The 18,691-nt window shown below is 53.1% G+C and overlaps 2 protein-coding genes across 5 annotated transcripts in view; one reads left to right on the top strand and one right to left on the bottom strand.

Moving 5' to 3' along the window:
* The window catches only part of Ptpn1 (protein tyrosine phosphatase non-receptor type 1), a 49,527-nt gene extending 39,195 nt beyond the window's left edge, over positions 1–10,332 (top strand). For both annotated transcript variants that reach the window (XM_038330936.1, XM_038330937.1), the window contains exons 5-9: positions 2,168–2,305; positions 5,070–5,279; positions 5,591–5,752; positions 6,302–6,522; positions 7,320–10,332. In XM_038330936.1, the coding sequence (XP_038186864.1) occupies positions 2,168–2,305; positions 5,070–5,279; positions 5,591–5,752; positions 6,302–6,522; positions 7,320–7,533 (945 nt within the window). In that variant the 3' untranslated portion in view covers positions 7,534–10,332. The remainder of the gene's footprint in view (positions 1–2,167; positions 2,306–5,069; positions 5,280–5,590; positions 5,753–6,301; positions 6,523–7,319) is intronic.
* Positions 10,333–11,227: 895 nt separating this feature from the next.
* The window catches only part of Ripor3 (RIPOR family member 3), a 64,666-nt gene continuing 57,202 nt past the window's right edge, over positions 11,228–18,691 (bottom strand). For 2 of the 3 annotated variants that reach the window (XM_038331931.1, XM_038331933.1), the window contains 9 exons: positions 18,380–18,510; positions 17,584–17,707; positions 16,973–17,108; positions 16,382–16,543; positions 15,557–15,718; positions 14,901–15,103; positions 13,774–13,857; positions 12,340–12,430; positions 11,228–11,959 (listed from right to left, as the gene is read on the bottom strand). In XM_038331931.1, the coding sequence (XP_038187859.1) occupies positions 11,865–11,959; positions 12,340–12,430; positions 13,774–13,857; positions 14,901–15,103; positions 15,557–15,718; positions 16,382–16,543; positions 16,973–17,108; positions 17,584–17,707; positions 18,380–18,510 (1,188 nt within the window). In that variant the 3' untranslated portion in view covers positions 11,228–11,864. Of the gene's footprint in view, positions 11,960–12,339; positions 12,431–13,773; positions 13,858–14,900; positions 15,104–15,556; positions 15,719–16,381; positions 16,544–16,972; positions 17,109–17,583; positions 17,708–18,379; positions 18,511–18,691 lie in introns of those variants that run through there. The other variant, XM_038331934.1, reaches the window with a different exon arrangement.

Below are 18,691 nucleotides of genomic sequence, written 5' to 3'. Positions count from 1 at the left end.
ATGCCATAGACAGTGTGTATTAGCCTGGGGCTACCAGGGGCCAGAGTTTTTGTTAGTTCAAGAACTTAGTTGAAACTTAGCTTAAACGTGGCCACATGGTGTGTGCTGTGTGTAAGCGCAGGACTGATATTTATACAGTGGGAGAGAGCTAGGTGAATGTAATTTGTATTCCAAAACACAGCCTGTTTGTCTCGTAAAACCCTGTGAGAGCCAGAGTTGGGGTTCAGGCACTTGGTAGCCCAGGCTTCTTAGCTTACATCCTTTGGGGATGAAAACAGGCCACCCTGGCAGGAAGACAGCAGTGACTGTCTGTCATAGTTTCTTCCCCAGACTGTCTGGCTCTTGGTTTTGTAAGGACTTGCGTGAACTTCAGGCTTCATGGTGGAAATGACTATAAACTTGGGATGCCAGCATACTGGCATTGCAGCCTTCCTGGATGGGGCTGGCCAGAGGGCCTTGGTGTCAGTTCCAGTGATGGCCTGCTCACATTCCAGGAAAGTCAGGCTTCCGCTCAAGGCAGCGTGTGAATGCATGCCACCCTCTAACTGGAAGTGTAGGGATGGTGTGCTGTTTTGTTGTGTATTTAAAAGCAGAAATTTTTATGGGAAATGACAGAGTGTGGTCCTATAGACACCTAATTAAATGTTAGTTGATGGACATTTGGCTATGTGCCAAAATGTCTCTGAAATTGTAGATTTTGCTTAAGTAGAGATCTGTCAGGCTTGTTCTGGGTTTCTAGAAGTAGAAGTTAGAGTCTGCCTGCCTTGCTTCTAAGGTGAGGACACACACCACCTCCTCTGTACTGACAGCCCCTTGGCATTCTCCCTGCTCATGGTGAGTACCCACCCTAGCATGGTGGCCTGGGGTCTGAATATGGGAACAAGTGACTCATTCAAGTCTCTCTGTGTACAGTTCACTAGCACCTAGTGTTATGATCTGTTCATGCTGACAGGGTGGCCCTAACTGAGGGGCTCATCTCTCTAGTTGGTCTTTAAAGGTGGGATGGGGCATGAGTTGAGCAGGCCAGACCTTGAAACCGAGCTCTCTCCTTCCCTTGTTGGCATTGTAGACCTTTAATTCCTGTACTGCTTTCTCTTTTGCTTTGGTTTGGAGGGAGGGCAGCATTGGGCCCTAGAAGAACAGGACCCACAGGTCTGCAGTTCTGTTCAGCTTTGGCTCTTCCCAGCCCCAGGTTCCAGTCCCACTGTGTTCTGGCCTCCTTGTCTTGTCTCCTGCTTTCCCCTGAGACACTACCCTGTCAGCCATCAGGACCTTCTCTCCAAAGAGCCTCTTTGACCTCTGTCTTTGGTTGGCTAGCCTGAGCAACCCCGCCCCCCCATCCCTAGGTCATCTTTATTCCCAGTGTCTCCCCTCCTTACTCTTCCCCCACCCACCCACCCCAAGAGAGGGAACATCTCCCAGCAGACTAGGCCAGCCCTGGAACAGGCCAGGCGTGTGAGCTCTGTGTGTTCTGTACCAAAGAGCAGCTTACTGCATTCCTTGAGGAAGTTCAAGGTCTCTGGGGTCTCCTCTGCCTGGGCACCCTCTCAGTCCTGCCTTGGAGAGCCAGAATGCTGCCTGCCGCAGGACCGTCGGAGCATCTGAACTTACTTCATGGGGTCTTGTGAGATGGGGATCCAGCCCTGTCTCCTTTCCTAAATCCCAGACCAAATCTTTGAGTTCAGCAAAAGCTTTTATCAGCATTTGAATGACGATCAAGTGGTTTCTGAAGGTAGCAGAATAGAGGGCCAGGACAATTGTACCTTCTGAACTGAACCAGATTGGGATGAACTGGTGAGCTGCACCTTGCAAGTTGTCCTCCCACCTCTAGCTGGCTGACTGTAGCCTCTCAGTCTGATGAGGCTCCAACCATCCTTCCTGTTGCTGTGGGTTTCCTTGTGGGGCTCTGATCGTATTGAGATGCTACTGAAGACGTCTGTGAAGGACACAGCTGTGTGGTGTGGTTTCCCATCGCAACAAGGACCGGGATCCTCTGTACTATGCTGCTGTTGCTGGTTGGGAAGTGTGAGCCTTACAGGTCAGGGTAGGAACTGTTTTACCTGGAAGACCCCGGCCTCTGAGTTCTCATAGTTAGCAGACCGCCCTCCAAGTCTCCTGTCTCATGTAGCAGCCACTCAGGATAATCTAGTGTTGTTTTTTCCCCCAGTTAAAATGTGCCCAGTATTGGCCAGAGAAAGAAGAAAAAGAAATGGTCTTTGATGACACAAATTTGAAATTGACACTGATATCTGAAGATGTCAAGTCATATTACACAGTACGACAGCTGGAGCTGGAAAACCTGGCTGTAAGTATGGCGTGTGTGAAGTCTTGTAGAAATTGTTGGCTTGCTTTTGTCCTTAGTCCTCAGGTGCTGGTTCCAGCTGCAGCATTCCCAGGAATTGTGAGCCCTGTGCACAGTGTGGCCCCACACCGTGTGAGCAGGTCTTGCTGCTCTAGGACCCTGTGCCCAAGCACCAACAGAGGACAAGATACAAGCAACCTCCTACAGCGCTCTCTCATCTCTGGCACTAGTTAACACAGTTCCAAGGGGAAAAGGCAGCTTCTTAGCTGAGTGGTCTGCTCTGCCTGTGGAACTGGAGGGCTGAAGCTGTGCTTGCAGGAGAAATGACAGCAAACTTGCACCTTTTGTCTGGTCTGCCTTGAGGGCTCACCTCACTGCCCAGGTCTTCTGTAGCTGAGACTTTCTCACCAGGTCTTAGGTAGACTTGCCAACAAAAGGAGGTTCAGGGGCATGGCAAGAGCCTGGAGTTAGGAGCAGTAGAAGCTCTTTGGTATAGAGCTGTGACTGAGGAGGCCATGTGAGTCCCAGGCATAGTGGAGCCACTGCTGGCCACTTTACTTAACTGCTGAGTGGGTCTGAGGGATATCTCCCCATGTCTTTGCTTTTTCTAGTTTCTTTCAGGCGTGGGCTTGCGAGGGTCCTGGGAGGTCTTGGGTGAGAGGTCAATAGGTATGTAGGATCCAGAGAGCAGAGGGGAGGTGGGGTAATGGCTGGACCACCAGAGTAAGGCTTGTTGGGCCATAAGAAAGAGTTGGGGTCTGCTGCAGAGAGACAGTCACATATCCTTAGACTTCTCTTGACTCCCTGCTGGTGGTGAGACCCAAGTCCAGAATTTAGCTCAGGTTACTGGAGTCTAGAGAGGTATGAGGCCCTGTAGTGGCCTAACAGAGGAGCCTGGGGTGTGGGGTAAGGTCATGGAAGCTCTGGAGTGTCACTGGTGGGTGGGGGTGTGGTAGACCCTGTCCAGTGCTCTCCAGTATTTGCCGGCCTGGCTTTTTAAGAGTGACCTCTGGGGCTGGAGAGATGGCTCAGTGGTTAAGAGCATTGCCTGTTCTTCCAAAGGTCCTGAGTTCAATTCCCAGCAACCACATGGTGGCTCACAACCATCTGTAATGAGATCTGATGCCCTCTTCTGGCCTGCAGGCATATACGCAGACAGAATATTGTATACATAATAAATAAATAAATAAATAAATAAATAAATAAATAAATAAATAAATATTTTTTAAAAAGAGTGACCTCTGCTAACCTCTGGGAAACATCTGCTTGTTGAGGGAGACAGTTCAGAGCAAGCAGCAGAAGTGTGTCTGTTGGCGGCAAAGCCAGGGCAGGAGCGCGCGCTGAGGCTTTGTCTAGGCTTGCTGCTTTGGGTGGTTTCCTTGTATCGAGACAAGTCTCAGGTCTCACTGGTAGCCCATCTGGCTTCACATTTACACTCCACCAGCCTCGCCTCCTGGGTGCTAGGATTATAGGCACAAGGCCAGCTCAAGGGCTTCAATATTAGGACTTTTCTAGAACCTAGAACAGAATCCATTTGAAGGGATGGACAGGCTGGAGGAAGGTGGTAGATTAGGAGCCCTGTGTTCTTTGTAGGGATGAAAAGAATACTTTTTGCATACTTTCTTCTAAACCAGTTTTTTAAACATATTTGAAACTCCTCCATCTCTGCACCCAGTGTAGGTGGTGTTTGCTTTTGCAGGGCAGTGGGCAGAGCCGCTGCAGGGTTTAAATGGACCCCCCAGCTATAGCCTGTGTCTATAGCCACACTGAGGGTTGGCCATGTCTTTCATGTGTTTGTACCACAGCAGGGACCTCCTGTACTTTGCAGACAGATGGCACTTTGGTATCACCAAGCCTAGCCTAGGCATCTGTAGCTGTTCCTTTCCTCTCACAGGCTGTAGCCCTCTCTGTAATTCTGGGGCCCTGCCCCCTAGGGTCTTGCTTGCAGTGGCCTCCTTTAAGAATACTGAACATAAGTTGGGAAGTGGTGGCACATGTCTTTAATCCCAGCGCTAGGGAGGCAGAGGCAGGCAGATCTCTGAGTTCAAGGCCAGCCTGGTCTACAGAGTGAATGCCAGGACTAGACAGAGATACCCTGTCTCTATTTAAAAAAGAATGCTGGACTGTGTAGCAGGTGAGATAGCTCAGTGTGCAAAGGCATTTGCCAGTGACTTGCAAGTTGTTTTCTGACCTCCAGATGTGACATGTGGCACCCCTCACCTCCAAATATTTGTAAAATTACTGATTATCTAGGAAAGGGCAGAGTGGAAGCAGTGCTGGAGGCCATTCTTTTTGCTCAACTGCAGGGCACCGTGGGACAGTTCTACAAGTGGGTGTGGTCCCTAAGGTGAATGAGTGTGTGGCAAACCCATAGGCAGTTGCCACTGGAATCCTGGCTCATGTGCTGTATGGCAGTCTGTCTTTGGAGACTTGAATTAATCACAGTTTCTTCCAAAGTAACAGTTGCCTGACCCATCCCGGAGGTCCCCCTGAGCGATCCATACTTGGTGCCAGCCCCCGCCCCCCCCCCACACTCACAGGAGCCCTTCCTGAAATTTAGGGTGCCAGTGGTGACTTCTAGGCTAAAACGGTTGTGGCCACCTGTGCATGGGTATGGAAGGGACAGATAAGAGGATTGTCCACTGCCTAAGACTATGGCCAGATCAAGCCAGTGCACACTGAAGAAAGCTGGCCAGGAAGTCACTTGATGCTCACATGGGGTCTGTGCAAACGATGTGCCCAGCCTAACTGCAAGTCTCTCTTTTAGACCCAGGAGGCCCGGGAGATCCTGCATTTCCACTACACCACATGGCCTGACTTTGGAGTTCCCGAGTCACCTGCCTCCTTTCTCAATTTTCTTTTCAAAGTCCGAGAGTCAGGCTCCCTCAGCCCGGAGCATGGCCCCATCGTGGTGCACTGCAGCGCTGGCATCGGCAGGTCGGGGACCTTCTGTCTGGCTGATACCTGCCTCTTGCTGGTGAGGAGTCTGTGCAAGCCCAGGAAGAAAGGGAGCGTCGTTGAGCACACCCTGTCACTGTCCACAGACACTCTGCTTGGGGGATGCTCTATTGTAGCCTTTGCCTTCGCCAGTTCCCATGACAGTGGCTCAGTCCCTTCTAGCTTTGTTCCCAGGGCACTCCCAGTTGTCACAGCAGCCAGCCACCCCAGAATCTCCATAGCTCATGTTTAGAGGGTCCCAGTTTGCTGCATTTTTCTCCCATTTCCTTGAGTCCCTTTACCAGCCCTCTGTGACTTTCCTCTGGCTGACCCAGTCTTCCTGCCTTGCAGATGGACAAGAGGAAAGACCCATCTTCTGTGGATATTAAAAAAGTGCTTCTGGAGATGCGCAGGTTTCGCATGGGGCTCATCCAGACAGCCGACCAGCTGCGCTTCTCCTACCTGGCTGTGATCGAGGGTGCAAAGTTTATCATGGGCGACTCCTCAGTGCAGGTCAGTGCTGTTCTGCTTAGCACAAGTGTTGGTGTTGGGGCTCATTTTGTAGCTGAGGATAGACCATGCAACCTGTGCACATACATCAAGACTTATCTTTGAAAGTAACTCCAGGTGTAAAAGGTCCAGCTCTGGGGCTGGAGAGATGGCTCAGAGGTTAAGAGCACTGACTGTTCTTCCAGAGGTCCTGAGTTCAATTCCCAGCAACCACATGTGGCTCACAGCCATCTGTAATGAGATCTGGTGCCCTCTTCTGGCAAACAAGCATACACACAGACAGAACACTGTATACATAATAAATAAATCTTTAAAAAAAAAAAAAGGTCCAACTCTGTTGAGGTCAAAGGAAGTAGCTCCCTTTTTCATGTGCCATTGCTAGAGTCACTAAGCGGACCACCCTTCTACCTGAGACCCCCACCTCAGAAAGAACATTTACCTCCCAGATAATTGCCTAGAACCAAGACCCCCAGAGCTGCTGCTGAGCTGTTGGCTGCTCACCTGGGGAGACCCAGAGCAAGTACTCATGGGCTTCTGTCACTGTTCCCCCAGGATCAGTGGAAGGAGCTCTCTCGTGAGGACCTGGAGCCCCCACCCGAGCATGTCCCCCCACCTCCCCGGCCACCCAAACGCATCCTGGAGCCTCACAATGGGAAATGCAAGGAACTCTTCTCCAACCACCAGTGGATGAGCGAGGAGACCTGTGAGAACGAAGACAGCCTGGCCAGAGAGGAAGGCAGAGACCCCTTAAGTGCTGTGCACAGCTTGAGCAGGTGATGGAGGGGCCTCTATCCTGGCAGAAAGTGCCCATTGCCCCTGGGTGTCCCTACGCAGTGACAGGTTATCATGGGATTCCAGTGCCACCTTGTGGTGCTTGTCTGATCTGCTCAGTTTAAACTGGGCAGGTGTTGCAGCTTGCTTGCCCACCCTGGTTGAGCACCCACTGGTAACCGGAGCACTGAGAGGATAGAGAGTAGACCTGTGCTGCAGACCCTCCTCCACTGGGAGAAGGGGCGTGTGCATAGCAGTGTGTGGTGGAGTAGGGATGATAAAGAAAGTATATTCCTGTAGGAAGTGGCACTGTGAGCCAGCACCTGGGGCAACTCTCTCTTTCCTAGAGGGCAGTTTGGAGTTGTGGCACACACAGTCTGACTCTAAGTAGGACCTACCCAGAGCTCTGAACACAGTGTGGAGAGGCGTGGCTGGCTGCGCTCATTCTAGCATCCTTGGTCATAGAAGATACAGACCTACCAGTGTACCAGGACTAAGGAAGCCATGTTTCCCCTGTAACTGGGATATGGACCTGAGTGTATCTTTGGCACAGCTAGGAGTTTCCATTCTGATAAAGCACATACATGGGTGGGCTGCAGGCTGACTTGAATGAAACCCAGCCCTGGCCATGGGTATTGGCCAAGGTCCGCAAGGGCTAGAAGACAAGCAGGCTGCTGTCTGTGCTGACCTTCCCACCCGGTGCAGCATGAATGGCTTGCTTCTCCAGAACTCCTCCTTCGTGGTAATGCCCTTGTCCATCTTCTCGAGGTGAATAACCCGCCTCTTCCCCTCTCCCCAGCATGAGTCAAGACACTGAAGTTAGAAAACGAGTGGTGGCTGGAGGTCTTCAGGGCGCCCAGGCATCTGTTCCCACCAAGGAAGAGCTGTCCCCAACGGACGAGGAACAAAAGGCACACTGGCCGACTCACTGGAAGCCCTTCCTGGTCAACGTGTGCATGGCCACGGCCCTGGCGACTGGTGCGTACCTCTGCTACCGGGTGTGCTTTCACTGACGGACTGCTGTGAGCGCGAGTGTGCTGGGCACTGCTGCTGCCCAGCTTAGGATTCGGTCTGCGGCGTCTGACCTACTGTCGGGAACAGCTCGCAAGCCTGTGGTGGAACTGGAAGGGCCAGCCCCAGGAGGGGCATAAGTGCACTGGGCTTGGCAGGAGCCCCATGGTCCCAAGAACAGTCTAATCTCAGGGCCTTAACCTGTTGAGGAGAAGTAGAGGAAATGCCAAATACTCTCACTCACTCGCTCTCACCTCACTCCTCCCCTTTCTCTCTCTGTTCGTTTGTTTTTGGAAAAAAAAATTACAACACATTGTTGTTTTTAACATTTATAAAGGCAGGTTTTTGTTATTTCTTGGAAAAAAAAAACGCTAGGCACTCATGAGATTCTCTTGTGCCCTTTTCCATGTGATTAGATTCATGATTTACAGCGATTTCCCAAACAGTCAGGATGTAAAGCTCCTGCTGGCTTGGGCACCCCCCGCTGTGTACTCTGAGCTAGCAGGTGTCCTAGAGCCGCCCTGTTGTGAGGAAAGCAGCAGGAGCTGCCTCTAAACAGCAAGCCCGGCTCTGCTTTGCTCAGGTGTCCCCGCTGCATTTCCAAACTCACCTGCACCCTCCCTCCTTGTGACAGCCATCTTGCTGATATCCTCGCCCTCAACATCCCATCCCTATAAGTGGGTTTCCCTGGGGCCCTGCCTCAGGGTCAAGTTCATCTTAGGTGGCTGCCAGCACTCACCCTGCGTTTTCCATTTCATTTGGAAAGTAAGCACCATTGTGGTAGAACCCACACTGCTGAGGTGCAAGCATGACTGACAGGAGGAGGAAGGAGCCTTGGTGTCATGGAAGCCACCTCGCAGGACTGTTACCAACCTCTGAAACGTTCAGTCCTGTGCCGGTGACCATCCTTGAAGGCATCAGATGATTTTTGCAAACTGCAAAAACTTTTTTCCTTAGTGGTGCTTTTCAGAGTCAGGACTCATAAAACACCACCGAGCTTGCTATGGCTGCCTCCAGTGCTATAGTGGCCAGGCTGTGGGAAGGTGCGTGTTCTGGAGCATCCAAGGCACGTGTTTTCATGGGGTTGCTACCCAGCAGCACAGCTTGCCCTCCAGCCTCTTGGCTGCAGGCCACAGTGGCCTTGCCGGGGAAGGAAAGCCGCTAGCCAGCTGAGCAAGCTGCAGGGGAGGCTTGTTCACACAGAGCCACCACCTCCTTCAGCCATGTAGCTCCCTTTCTGCTTTATCCTTCCCTGGAGTCCCAAGCCCACGATCGTGAGGAGTGCAAGGGAACAGCAGAACAGAGCACTGGCTCATGGCAGCACGAGGCCCCACACCCTCCCTAGAGACCGCCCTGCTCTTTATTTATTCACCTTTCCCAAAGGCGTCCCCACTGCGTGAGCACGTCCTTGAGCTGATGATGTAAGGTGTCAGCCTGGCACCCAGGGCTCTGTCAAGTACAGTATCAGATGAGTCCTGGGCTTGAGGCTGACAGAAGCCACTGTACAGCCAGAGCTGGGGCCAGGAGCAGGGGCTGTAGGGCACTGGGAGCGATCGAGCTTCAGGAACATGGGACAGTGTGGCTATGTGTAAAAGCCCTGTGGCTACTAATGTGATGTGCGAGAATGACGTGGGCTTTCTCCCCATGACCTTGTAGATCCCATTCCCAATCTCCGCTTTCCCTGAGAGTTCGAAAACACGAAGTCTCCTGCCCTGGTGGTACCATGTTCTTGACATGGGGGATTTTGATGCCCACTCAATAGCAGCCCATGTCCAGCCACCTCTGGACATCTGACCAGATGTGGCCGTTGTTGAGTAAATGCCACTCTGTGGAATCAGCTCTGTCCAGTGCAGATACTGCCTCATTCTGGCAGGACACCCCAGGCTCGCTGGCCTGCCCTGCCAAGCCCCACCGCACCTCAGACATTCCACAGTCACACCTCATTCCCTGGACATTAAGCAAGCAGGGCCCTTCCACCTCTGGAATCAGTCCCTCCATTTCAAGTTCATGCTCTTCTGGAGCAGGCCAGGATTGGAAGCAAGGCAGCTTGTGGGAAGCACCCTCCTGGGAACAGCCTGGGTAACAGTCCTTAGAATCAGCTGCTGTCATCACTGGCCTGGGTCACCTTGCCCAGAGGTGTGTCACTCTTGAGCCTGGTAGAGACTGATGATGGTGCTCATGATTCTTCCTGTGAGGGACACAAGACCTCCACATTGGGTGGCTTTTTTTACAATAAGAAGCGAAGGCAGCTGGAAACCCAAACTGCCTCTTGCCAGTTGCCAGCATTTCACATTTTGCCTTTCACCCAGAGAAGCCAGCACAGAGCCACTGGTGGGAATGGTGGTGGCCTTGCCCACAGAGCCTGGGGAGGTGGCACAGCCAGGGTCCAGGCTGGGAGCAGTTGGCCGTGGACTGTATCTGTAGTAGTGTGGTATGTACAGTAGCCTTCTAGGTGGATGTCCTGGAGAATGGGCGCGCTCCACCCCGTTGCCTGTGTTGGAGGTAGCAAGCTGCTGTATGCCTTAAACCAATATTTACTCAGCAGGTCGTTTTTTTTTTTTTTTTTTTTTTTTTGGATGGCAATAGAATAAACCATTTTTACAAAAATAAAAACCAACAACAACAGAAAAGTTTTCCGATATAGTACCTTTGCAGGTGTGTGGGGTGGTGCATGCCCCAGTGGGGGTGTCTCAGGGTCTTCTGTGACCTCACAGAACTGTCGGACTGCACCATTTCCAACTTGCCGTATCACTAATGGGTCTGCATTTTAGTTGCAACAATAAATGTTTTTAAAGAACATAGATGTGAGATGCTTCCTGTTTCTTTACCTGACAGACCTGAGCCAGGATGGGCAGCCATCTGTCTGCCCTGCAGGGTTAGCGTGCTCTGGGTTGCAAGTGCCAGTGGCTGGCCAGCCTGCCTTCACTCAGGACCTCCTCACTGTTCTTCAGGAGCCACCCTTGGCACCTTGCAGCACTTGACCAAGGCCCACAGGTGTCACTGGAGCCCCTGTTTCAGGCTCCACACCACACCTCGGCCAGCTGCCTGTCACACACCATGGTCATCCTATCTCAGGACATCCATAAAGCCACATTTGTTGTATACATGACAGAGATTGAAATGGGACCCAAAAGTCCGTGTACAAGACTCAGCATATAGGGTCCCCAAGTAACTGTTTCAGTTCAGACTTTGCGATGACAAATGTGGTAAAAAGAAAAAAAAAAAAAAAGCACCTTTAATGCCACCACAAGAGGCAGAGAGATCTGTATGTTCAAGGCCAGCCTGATCTACAGAGCGAATTTCACAACAGCCAGGGCTGCACAGAGAAACCCTGTCTCACCGCCCCCCCCCCTCCAAAAAAAGAAAAAGCAGAGCCCTGTACCTCTCAGAGTTTCACAATTTCTTGTGCAGTAAGTGGTTCCCGCTATGATCTTGGATCCCCAGAACCATGGAAGTACCGTGCCCACTGTCCCAGCGGAAAGCTTCAGGTATGGGACAAAACCCGTCGGGCAAAGGCTTGCAAAGGCCTGGGGTATTCTCCAAGTGTCCCCAGAGGAGGGCAGTCTGCCATGGGCCTTAGGAATCAAGTGTAGTGAGGATCCCCGATGGGTTCTGCAGAGTCCTGTGGTGCCTGCCACCCTCTCCTGCCTGGCTGTACAGACACAACCTTATCTACTTAGGCAGTGAGGTAAACCATACACTACAGAGGTTTTAATTGAGATTTTAGAGAATGAACATGAATGAGACAAATAAATATCAAAATAAGTCAGCACACATGGTCCACGTAACTAAATGGGGGTGTCTAAGTCAGCCCTGAGAGCCACTCGGCCTCTCACGGACATCTCAGATGCCCAGTTTCAAGTGTTTTCCCCACTCAAGTAGGAAACCCATTGTGTGCCTCCGTAGCCACCTCAATGAAAACCTCACCTCATCTCTGGCTTCTGAAGCAATCCATCTAACGGGCAGCAAGTTGGCATGTGTCAGAAGTGGGCCTGACCACTGGCTAGTTGTCCCAGAGGGAATGCAGGGAGCTCACATTCCATGCATGTCTGTCTTTGATCCTTTGATCCTCAGCCAGCACCAGCTGCCCCTGACACTGCACCCCAGGAAGGCAAGACAAGCAAAAACAGCATTTGGTGTAGGCCACATCCTTGGAGGTCCCACATACCCCTTCTTCCTGCTCTGGGAATACAGCACTGTGCCCTTGGGCTGGGTGCTGACCCAGCTCACACTTGTGAGGGAGTGCGTAGGGTGCTCAGTTCAAAACGCGCCCTATGGAAGCTGGGAAGCATCAAGGAAGAAAGGTGCTGGCTTGGAGCTCATTGATCACAGCTTAGAAAATTGTGATTTCAACATCTGCTTCCTGGTAGAGTTCTTGTTCTGACTGGAGCTTGTCCATCTTCTCAAAAGCTAGGCGGCCCTCCTCACCTGGAACACAGAGGCATCTATCACCAGCTCGCCACCACCTTGGTGTTCTGCTTTGCCAGGTCTTGGTATCTCTAGAGGGGCAGGACAGGAGTCGGTGGGGGTCCTTTGCCCTGCTGTTGACTGAACCATCCACACCTGAAACAGCCTTCTATGCCGGAGGTCTCCTGAGCACTGGCCTGACTTTGCCCCTGCCCGTAAACGAAGTATGTGGGGGAGGGGGAATTACACCCTAGCTGCCATCCTGCTATGAGGGGAACCTGCACTGAGCAGGGGCTGCAGTGCATAGGTGGCCTGCAGCCCGGTCCCTAGCAGCCCATCTCACTAGAACCCCGGAACCCCACTGCCCGGGGTGGGGAGGGGGGGACTTGGCTGTGCTTTACCAAATGATAGTGTTGCTTCCCGCGCTGCCACTCGCACAGCCTCCAGGTCCGACCGACACAGGCTGGCAATTTGTTCAATGCTTTCAATACCCTACGAGGTCAGAAGGAGAAAGGCTTGTTAGGCAGCAGATAGACTGCACTGCGTCATCCCTGCATGCCAACCCTGGTGTTCCTGGGGGTCCTGTCTGTCCTCTAGAGACCTCCAGGCTTCCACACCTCAGTGCAGGCAAGCAAGCGAGGCCACCGTCAGCTTCTCTGTAGACAATCATCTAATACACCCTGACTGTCCTCTACTCTGGAGAACCAGGGCCTGATTGCCACACATCCACAGACAGCGCTCCCATGCAACCTTTGACCCCTTCACCCTTGGGCCTGATTGCCACACATCCACAGACAGCGCTCCCACGCAACCTTTGACCCCTTCACCCTTAGCAGTGATCCTCCTGTTGGGGCAGCGCTGAGCGAGTGGGGGGCAGTGGGTTTTCTCTACACTGAGCCAACTCGTATGTACAAGTAGGCAACAAGATTAGACAAGGCGGATCCTCAGCATGGGTGGAGGTGACCTAACAAGGCCCCCTCACCTCCACCGTTGGAGTGCAAGGACAGTGGGGAAGGAATGGCTTACAGGCTCTGAAGCTATCCTGTGTCATCCAGCCCAGGATGAGCTGGAACCCAGTGTGGCTTTTTATAAAACCTTATTTACAAAAATTAGAATTTACAGGTGTCATCCACACCATGTTTTGAGATGAGGCCTCTCCTAGCCTGGAGCTCGCAAGTAAGCTATGCTGGCTAGCTGGCTGGCCGGCTAGTCCCAGAATCCCCTGCTTCTACCTCCCATGCACTGGAATGACAGGTGTGGGCCACCATTCGGAGCTTTTCTGTGGGGATTCCACTCAGTCCCTCATGCTTGTAGGCACATAGCCCTCGGCTCATGTAAAGTCACGTTTAGTAGCAAAGTTCAGTGTATGCATGTCCCTGCAAGCAAGAAGGAAATGTGCCAGAGGTGGCCAGTCGCTCCTGCTGAGGTCTGAGGTCGAGGGTGACAGGGCAGCTTCACATTTCTGCGCTTTGTCTTTTTCTCATTCACAAGAATTTTATCATGTTACATGTTGAGCTGGGCAGGGAGTTCCTTGGTGTGGGGACCTCTACTGTTGGAGTCTGGGGGGCTGGCCGTTACTAGGGTGTCAGTCCTTGCTACTGGTGACACCCTCTACTACACACACACACACACACACTGACACACTCGTGTGTGCACACACAAAGACAGACACTCGTGCGTGCGCGCACACACACTGACACACTCGTGCGTGCAGACACACTCGTGCGTGCACACACACACTGTTCCAGTGAAAGCGTTTTGAAGCTGCTGCCGCTGCTGCTTCGGCCCTCACCATGGGTGGTCTCCTGTCAGTCACTAGGGAAGACGGGACTCACCCCAAGCTGCTGCAGCGCCATGCACGCTGCCTGCTGGAGCTTGGTGTCACTGTCGTTTAAGGCGTTGGTGTAGTACAGCAGAGCCTGGGGGAGGACACCAGGATTGGACAGAGGTCAGGGCAAGCAGGTCCCCAGCTGGACCAGACACACTGCAGGTGCCTCAGTGACCCAAACTCAGCCCTTTGTTAGGAGGAGGGCTAACCTCAGACTGAACACTAGCTGGATAGTAAGTGAATTCCACAAAACTCTTTTGGTTTTGATTTTCAAGACAGCATTTCTCTATGTGGCCCTGGCTGTCCTGAAACTCACTCTGTAGATCAGTCTGGCCTCAAACTCAGAGACCTGCCTGCCTCTGCCTCCCATGTGCTGGGATTAAAGGCGCGTTGTAATCATGCCCAGCTCCACCTGAATTTGAACCTGGAACCCATGTTGTGGAGGGAGAAAACTGCCTCCTTCAGGTTGCCCTCTGACCTCCAGACTCATGATGTGGCACACACACTCACAATGAATGAATGAATGAATGAATAAACGAACAAATATTAAAATTTTAAAGACAGCCCTCACAAAGATGCCATGCAGGTCTGAGAGACCAAGCCCAGGCTGTGACTTGTTGCTGGGTATATTCCTCAACCTGTGGGTCTCAACCCATCTGGGGAGGGTCACATATTAGATATTCATATTACAACTCATAACAGTAGCAAAATTACAGTTATGAAGTTAACAATGAAATAACTTTATGGTTGGGGTCACCACAACGTGAGGAACTGTATTAAAGGGGAGCAGTGTTAGGAAGGTTGGGAACCACTGCCCTAGTGACTCCAGCCCCAACGTTCAACCTTCTTAAAGCACTTGACCTCAAATCTGGTAAGTGTAGCCCCCGTCACCCACTTTATACTCTTTTCTTTTAAGATTTATTTATTAATTATGTACACGGTGTTCTGTCTGCCTGTATGCTGCCCCAGATCTCTCTCATTATAGTTGGTTGTGAGCCACCATGTGGTCGTTGGGAATTGAACTCAGGACCTCTGGAAGAGCAGTCAGTACTTTTAACCTCTGAGCCATCTCTCCAGCCCCTCCCACTTTATACTCCTGCACACCCAGCCAGAATGCCCATGCGTGCACCACACCTTTTCCCGGAAGCGCCTATTCCTGGCTGCACTAGCCAGGCGTGATCTGGCAGCCCTGCACAGCCTTGGCGGTCCATCCAGCTGTAGCAGGGCCCAGGCTTGAAGAGTCTGGGGCAGGGGCTGCAGCTGGCCCAGGCGTTTCCCATGCAGCTTCCTCAAGCCCTTGGCTGGACTCGCACAGTGCAGCTCCTCGATGAGAGTAACTGAAACAGAAAGGGAGGCCGGTACCATGAGCTGCCCTAGCCGCAGGGGCAGCTCCACGGCAGAGGGAGCATTGCCACATCCCGACAGACCCTTCTACAAACAGATCTGACATGCCCCTGAAAAACAAATAGAACCACTGGCCAGGCGGGTGTGTGGTACACACCTGTAATCCCAGCACTTGGGAGGCTGAGGCAGGAGGATGATGAGTTTGAAGACAGGCTAGGCTACATAGGGAGACCCTGACTCAGAAAAAAACCAGAAGGGCAGACTTTGCTGCTCCCACCTCCTCTCCCTGGGGCTGCTCTAGGCTGTTTACCTCCCACTATCGGCTTTGACCCTCTGAAGGCTGAGGGAGAGCTGCACACATCTGGTTTGTGCCCAAGCCAGAAGGGACAAAGCCCCCAGGGTGGGCTGTAACTTGCTTCCAGGCCGTCGCCATGACCAGGCCCTACCTTCCTTGGAGAGCTGGATGAGGTGTTTCTCCAGGTCAGAGACGCTCTGCTGCTGCAGGTAGCTGTGGAACTGGAACCAGGTGACCATCTGTTCTTCCTGAAGCCCCACTGTGGCCAAGAGCCCACCACAGCCAACCACCTGCTCCAGGAGCCTGCGACACACTGGCAGAGGGAAGGGCCCTGAGAGGAGCTGAGGCCTCAGCTGGACTCTCAGTAAACAGGTCTGTGTCAGTTAAAGGGACTCTGGGAAAGAGGATCCCAGGGAGGCCTCTTAAAGTCAGCAGACTCATACTTCTAGAGCCTTCTCTAGCCCAGAAGTTGGTAGCGCTTGCCAATAAAGTACTTTCACTCACTCAGCTACGGGCTGTTTTCCTGTCTTTTGTGTGACAGAGAAGAAGTGTGCACCAGCTCAAGTAACCACTACAGTAGACTCTGAATCTCAGATCTAGAGCCCTGGAAACACTTAAGGCAGCAAGCAACCCAGAGAATGGGCCGGACTCCCAGACTCCAGAAGCCACCCTCAGGAGCATCACTGTCGGGAGCACCACCCTTGGGGGCATCATCCTTCATGTGCTCCACAAGAAAATGCTGCAGCTGCCCTCAGGAAAGGTCCAGCCTGATTCCAGGACATCTGCATGGCACTTTGCCTGCAAAGCCTCCTCTAACAACCCTTCAAGGCTTGGTGGGAGACACGGGGATTCGCAGCCTGCTTTCCCGAGGGCAGGGCAGTGAGGACGTGCCAGAAATACGCAGGGCCCGAACTGTGAAGACGCTCCCAGTTGTAGCACCACCATTCCCCGGGGAAAGTGGCAAGCAAGTCACTACCTATTTCCAGCTGGCCAGGATACTTCCCTCGGACTCGGTGTAGGAACATTTTCTTGAGCTGGCTGAGGAGTGTGGAGGCAGGGCAAGCCAGGACGCTGCCAGGCTGGGTACATCCTTGCCACAATGCCAGGCCACCCTTCTTGTGAGGAACCTGTGGAATGACTGAGAGCAAGCAGCTGCTCAGCAGCCTGGGCGGGAGCAGCCACAGGCAACAGAAACCTCTTTACCAGGGCCCAAAGCTGAAAGTGAGGGCAGGAGACCCAGCACAGGGACCTCCTCTCAGGCCCGTGTCATTCCGTAGGAACAGTGTCGGCTCCAGTCACCTTCCTTGTCCCCACTCACAACCATCCCGATGAAATAGGAAACTGGACTCCCCAGAGAGGTCCACAGGGGTAGACAAAGAACTGAGGTGACAGCCGTTGCTCCTTGGCCGAACCACCAGGATGTGGGTGGGAATGGCTTTGGTGAACCCGACAGTGGCCTCCCCAGTATACAGAGACACACAGGTGTGCAAGCCCCAGATAATCCACCTATCCATGGAAGGGGGAGAGAGGCAAGGCCACCGTGGGTGTGAGGTTGGTTGCTACTTACTCTCTTCAACCGACCTGGCCTTGCTGACCTGCTCCGAGTCAAGGACTGAAAGCACTTCCAGAACCTGCCTTTGCTGCTCTGCTTCCTCCAGGAGGCAGTCCTGGACCATCCGTGATAGATTAGGGGAGGCCAGCTTCTAGAATCAGCCGGGATGCTCCGGTTAGCCTGGCATGTATGTCTCTGCTCTCAGCTGCCCACAGTCGCCCTATCTCAGAGGTGGCTTCTAGACCATGGCCTAAGCACCCTTCTCTTCGTTAAGCTGAGCCCCTAGGGTCAGCCCACCCAAGTTCAGCCAACCATCACAAAGCAGCTGGAAGATGGCCAGGCTCATCTCCCAGCATTTGGACCCCTTGGGAGTAGCATAGCCTGAAGCCCACCATGTTCAGTTCCTGGGGTTGAACCAGTTTGGACTGGTGTGGCACCTACATGTGTATACCAGAACCACCCAGTCAGTTCGGGGCTTGGCTCCCTGAGACCCAACATAGCTCCTTACCTCCTGCCACATAGTCTCCATGGCATCGGCTCTCAGAGCGGCTTCCTTTTACCTGACCCCAGACTTTTTTGCCACCTTTGAGCCCAGAGCCCACCCCAGCCAAGCCCTACCCTGACACCTGAAGCAAGGCCTTGCAGACTTGAAGGTGGACGGTGAGCAGTGTGTCCAGCTCCCGGACACCAGCTGTGAGCTCGCTGGGTGACACCTTCAATGACGGCCGAGGAGGCGGGGGACTGTCCTTCCTGAGGAGACAAAAGAAAGAGTGACCACTGGGTTAGCAAAGGAACCTCTTCCCTGACCCCCACCATCCCCCCAGAGCGCCAGATCAGAGAGTTGGGCCCCAGGCACGGGAGTTCAGTGGCGGGAAGGGGGAGGAAGTTGGCTGGAAACCCATCAGGTATGGAGAGCAGTGCTACCCAGGGGAAGCCTCGGTTTGCTCTTCTGTGAAGTGGGCAGGAAGCCCAGACTCAGGGTGGGGATATCACAGCTCACAGGGCCGAGCTGAACCGCCACCCCTCCCCCAAGGCCCAGCTGGCTCATCAGAGTTGGAATCTCCCTGTGGGGCCACTGGATGAGAGAAAGAAAGGAAGACTGTCCCCTTCTGTCTTGCTGAGGTCTGGGGACAGAAGTGGTCCTGGGCCATCAGCATGGGTAGCGAGGCCAATGGATGGTGGTCCAGAGTGAATGCTGGGCAAGACAGTTACTAGGGAAGGTGGTCAGCATGGCAGCCGCTGCAGTCAAGGTCAGGGTTTTGCTGTGTGCTGCTGTTACTGCCTGAGATCACCTCAGTGGCCATACTGGTTATGTGGGGACAGTGGAATGGGGAGGAGGCACCGAGCACAATAAAACCAGACGTGATGGGACCAACATGGAGCTACAGCAGCCCAGAGGTGTCCCCATCGGTGTGCACTCACTCGGGAGCCTGGGAGCCCCCAAACAGGGACAGCTCATCGCTGGCAAGGTCGGCATTCAGGAAGGCGAAGCTCTCCAGGATACAATCCATCAGACTCTGCACTGACACTGGTTCCGGCTGCACCCCTCGCGGCTGTGGACAAGCACCAGGATGGCGGCCTTGCCTCCCACAGCCGTCCAGGATGTGACCGCCCCAGCCCCCCCACACACACACCGGCCCCAGAACAAGCCAGCTCAGCAGAGTGAGTCTGGGATGTGGCACTTCCAGTGTCCCACCAGCATGGCCTGAGACAAGGTCACCAGAGAGACCATGG

The sequence above is a fragment of the Arvicola amphibius genome, chromosome 5 (genome assembly GCF_903992535.2).
Source record: "Arvicola amphibius chromosome 5, mArvAmp1.2, whole genome shotgun sequence".
NCBI lineage: Eukaryota > Metazoa > Chordata > Mammalia > Rodentia > Cricetidae > Arvicola > Arvicola amphibius.
This window is presented reverse-complemented; position numbering and strand designations above follow the sequence as displayed.